This window comes from Frankliniella occidentalis, unplaced genomic scaffold, assembly GCF_000697945.3.
Source record: "Frankliniella occidentalis isolate FOCC.00 unplaced genomic scaffold, Focc_3.1 Scaffold36, whole genome shotgun sequence".
NCBI lineage: Eukaryota > Metazoa > Arthropoda > Insecta > Thysanoptera > Thripidae > Frankliniella > Frankliniella occidentalis.
In genome coordinates, this window is record NW_026267166.1 from 2,082,754 (window position 1) to 2,087,442 (window position 4,689).

General features: G+C 59.1%; 1 protein-coding gene across 9 annotated transcripts in view; it reads right to left on the reverse strand.

The window, feature by feature from the left end:
- LOC113208007 (kinesin light chain) overlaps positions 1 to 4,689 on the reverse strand; it is a 78,804-nt gene that overhangs the window by 62,109 nt on the left and 12,006 nt on the right. For 4 of the 9 annotated variants that reach the window (XM_052266181.1, XM_052266180.1, XM_052266185.1 and 1 more), the window contains exon 2: positions 578 to 682. The exons of the other annotated variants lie outside the window; for them this stretch is intronic. In XM_052266181.1, coding sequence (XP_052122141.1) covers positions 578 to 606 — 29 coding nt within the window. In that variant the 5' untranslated portion in view covers positions 607 to 682. The remainder of the gene's footprint in view (positions 1 to 577; positions 683 to 4,689) is intronic. 9 annotated transcript variants of the gene reach the window in all.

Genomic DNA, 4,689 nt, shown 5'->3' on the forward strand with positions numbered 1-4,689 from the left:
ACCCCGCCCCTCCTCGCCGGCTGCCCATAACAAAAGCCCCCCGCCGATTTCCCCCTAGTGCTATTCCCAGTACAAAAAGGAAAGCAGGCCGCAGGTGGAATCAGACATTTTTTTCCAGCTTTCATCTTCCAGCCCCATCCCCCTCCCTCCTCCACACACACACGCAAGCACAAAGTAGATACGGTACAGGTGCACACACACGCTCGGCTGGGCTGCGCGGTACGGTATGGACTCTCTGAAGTACGCTCTGCCGGTGCAAACAACCACGCTCTTCATTGCATACACCTCTTTTGTGCCCCAGGTTTTGAATTAAGCAGTACACACATGCACAAACCATATCGCAAAAACACTTCCCTGTGAAGAGAACAAACAAATGGTAACAATCTGAATCAAACAATTACAGGATTTAAGTCGAAAACAAGTGCGTATCATGCACTCTTTCCAGGCATTAGAGCAAATTTATTTGCGACAAAAACGTACTCGTTAGAGAGTATCATTTTCGGGCAGAAGGAATGAGTGCCCTTTTAAAGTATGAGGGTAAGAAGCAAGCAGCAAAGGCACGACATAGGGTACTCACACTCTGTAGGCGATGATGGCTTTGGACATGCTAGCAGTGCGGTAGGCGCTAGGCGCTCAGGCCCAGGCCCAGGCTCAGGCGCGGCGGGCCCGGCAGGGCTGCATCCTGAACAACGGCACAGTACAGACTCGGGGACCAAGCTCCTCCAAAAACCAATCCGGCAGCTGTCAGCGAGAGAGTGAGCGGGGCCCAGACACGACGGATGCAAAAGGGCGGGGGTGGAAAAAGGCGCGGGGGGGGGGGGGGGGAGAGAAAGAGAACAAAAAACGAGAGTCGCCTGTCGTTGATTGCACCACGAGGCGCGGGGCGCAGCAAGTGGACGTTTAGGGAGGAGAGGGCGGGGCAACGGGGCACCCCTGCAAGCCCCTGCTAGGCTGCATGAATACGGCGGGACGGGACGGGCGCGATGACGGGCTCGGTGCTGCCTGGCGTGGCGGGGCGTGGTGTGGCGTTGGCGTGGCGTTGGCGTGGCGGGGCGAGGCTTGGTGCGGCTCCACACAGTGCTCCGCGTGAAGGGCGGCGAGGCATAATGCGAGAGAAGAGATGCGAGCTGCACGAGGCGCTGACTCGACCAAAGCCGCCCCCGACTCACCTCACGTAACAAAACGAGAATACCTTGGCCACGGTGCCACGGCGCACTTACCACAAAACCGTTTCTTTGGGGAAAAAAATATTTACTGCAACGAAGATTTCGTACCAGAAACCAAAATCAAACTTTTCGTTCAAATGACAAAAAAAAATTATTATTTAAAAACCAAAAGTCAAATTGTTTTTTTTATTTGGAGCTAAAGAAAGGTTTTGTTCGATTCGACAAAAAGTTTCGTCGCGGTCATGATTTAGTTCCCACCAAGAAACGATTTCCCGTGTGCAGGAGGCAGGGATAGGGGAGCGCCATCAACGAGCGGTATAAATTAGATCGGGATAGAGCCGCCGAGATTGCGTCGAGGGTTGTTGTTGCTGCATGACGCGGCAGGATAGAGACAGAGGTGCGAGGATAGAAGGGAAGGCAGCTCCCTCTCTCAGCCGCAGACGGGAGGAGGGGGGGGGGGCACTCGGCTGCCACAAAGTCAGCATTGTCGAGCGGACCCTCGTGGAGCTTGCAAATCCGGCCCACTCCCGCCCCGCCCCGCGCCTCCCGCGAGGAATAGGCTCAGACTCCGCTCCGCCCTGGCCCGGGGCCAGGTAGGTAGGCAGGCTTCCAGCTGAGAGCTCCGGGTCGGCGGGCCATCAAACAACCCCCGAGGAGGCCTTGTCTGCCTGCCCGCCCCCCGCCCGCCCCGCCTGGCCGCAGCTCAGCCCGAGCCAAAATGGGGGCGGCAACGCCTCTCTCCAATTATCGCTGCGCGGCCAGGTCCGATTGGCTATGGTAATCGCCCACAAGAGACATGCATGCGAGTCAGCCCGGAAATAGGTGCATGTCCAACATCGCTATTAATGGAAATGCATATGGGAATTACTCGGCACGGTAAAAATCCGTCATAGGTAGTAAACGAGAGACAAAGAAGCACGAAAGAAAAGAGTGCGTAGCGTAGCGCTCTTCTCACGGAGGAAGAAGTTGCCGAGCACTTGAAACTTTTCACCTACCCTCTAGTGCCCACCCTCTCACTCTTAAGCGGCTCTCTCTCGGCGCGGAAGCGGCCCCCGCCTAAGTACCAACGTCCGGCCATAATGAGGCGCCCCTCGCCCCACCCCTTCACCATCTCTCTCTCTCTCTCTCTCTCTCTCTCTCTCTCTCTCTCTCTCTCTCTCCGTCCCTCTCTCTCCCCATTACCATTCCTTTATCCTTCGATCCACGGCGGCACGGCATATGGCTACAAAATGACACGGTAAATAAAGGAAAACAAGCAGCGAGGCGACCGGCAGAGTGTATGGGGCGAGGAGGGCGGCGCGGCGCGGCGGCGAGCGGCCGCAGCCCGGGAGGTAGGCCAGCCGAGCGCGCGCGTGCGGCCGCGCTGCCCGCCCTGCAGGCGCTCTCCAGCGACCCGCGGCCAGGCCGGGCCGGGCTGCCCGAGGGGCTGCCACTGGACCAGGGAGGTTCAACTAGTTCGCCGCGCGAAAGTTGGCCTCCCCCATCCTCCCCGCCGACCCCTCCCCTCCTCGTCCTCTCAGCTGCGGCAGCTCGGCGGCTCATCCCAGATAACTTCCACACAGCCGGGGCCGCCGTGTTTCTCGCGCAGCAAAATCCTTTAAACTTTCCAGACCTCCCCGCGGTCAAAATCATGGCCGCGCTTTAACATCTCTATTTTTCCCACTTGCTTTCGTTATTAATAAGCAAAAACTCAGGGCCAGCGGGGTTCTTTTCAGGGCGAAAAAGGCTGGGTCGAGTATCGAGATGAGGAATAACGAGTAGAGAGGGGGGGGGGGGAGGGGGCGTGCCTCAGCCCCGCAGAGGAGAAGGGGAGGGGTTAGGAATCCCCAGCAGAGAGGATCCTCCGGGAATGAGGGAGGAAAGAGGTATAACGCCGCCACACGGGGCACCCCGCCCCGCCCCTCCGCCCGCCCCTGCGAGATAGGGGCGGGGTGCCCCTCTCCGGCGGCCTCCCTAAATGTGGGTGGTTGTAGGTAGAGCACATTACTTCCGCACCAGGAATACGTTACAAGGCGAGAGAGGGGGCCGGCCGCGCAAGCGGGGCGTGTAGTTTCTCATACTGGCCGGCGCCAAACCAAGCCTCGCCCTCTCGCTCCATAGAGCGGCTCACTGCGCCCAAAGCACCTCCAGCACAGAGTGGCGAGCAAAGGAGCAGGTTCCCCCCAAAGAGTGTAAGGAAAAGGGAAAGGGGCATGCGGAGGCAAATCAAGTGGAATCAGCAGCTCGTAGGAAGGGGAACCGAGGGCGCGCACGGCTAGCAACGAAAAATGAAATAAAATAAAATAAAAATACCGGGAGGGGAAAAGGGTTATCTTGCAGAGTCACGTAACGCGGTGGGCCCAACCCAACACACACTCGCTCACGCCGGATCAATAAAGCAATGCCCCGCCCCGCCCCGCCGCGCCCCGAGAGGTTAAAGGGCCCGGTGCGCCACGACTAACATCTTTACGATCGCTCCATCCGCGGTGAGGAACAGGTGCAGTCTGGCCGCCGCCGCCCCCCGGCTGCCCCCCGGCTGCCCCCCGGCCGCCCCCCGCCCCCGCGGCAGCGCCGTTGTGCCAGCAAAGACAACGCACCGACGGGCAAGGGGAGGTGGGAAGGTAGGGGGGTGCAGGGGTGCAGGTGCAATAAACCCACTTGAATAGAGCCGCGAGCCAAAAGGAGGGAGGCAGGGAGAAAGGGACGGGGGGGGGGGGAGCCAGCCAACCGAAGGTACATCGATACTGTTTCGAGAAGGAGACGGCGCGGGCAGGGCGGGCATTGTACAGAGGCATGAAAGCACTCGCTTTCCCGCAGAGCGAACTCGAGCGGCGGGACGCGAACTAAACAAACGAGACGGGAAGTGTGATGGCACGAGGCAGTCTGACGGTAGTGTCTGCTGCGGAGGCGGGCGCGAGTGTACTGTCTCTGCCAAGGTTCGCTGAGGGGACATTGGCTCCGACAACGGAATGGTTAGGCAGTCAGTGGAAGGGAGAGGGGGGCGGGGGGAGGGGACGGGTCGGAGGGAGCTGGCAGAAGCCATATCCGCGCCATTAACCCCCGAAGGAACTGTTCGTCGCACGTGTACGAGCGCGCGCGTGTTAGTGTGGGCGTGTGTGACGGGCGGACGGACGGACGGACGGACGGGTCGATAGAGTTAGTGACGTGATTTTTGACGCGCTGGCAGGGCCGAGCCGCTCGCTAGGTCAAGCCGACAGCAAGTAAGGCTTCAGGGTGCTCGTGCGTGGGGTGAGTGAGTGAGAGAGTGGGTGTGAGGAGAGAGAGTGAGTGTGTGGAGGGTGGAGAGAGGATGAGGGGAGAGTTTTCCGCTCGCGTTTGTGGCCTCGTCTCAGCTACTCTGGAATTTTTATTTTTTTGCCTCGTGCACTTTTTCTCTTATCCCTGGTTAGAAAGTTATTTTCGGTTCTGAACAAACTTTTCTCCTCGAAGCAGCGCCTCGCAAGATGGCATTGAGCAGATGAGAAAAGGGGGAAGGGGTAGAAAGGGGGGAGGGTATCAGTAGTCAGAGACGGGAAAACCGTGG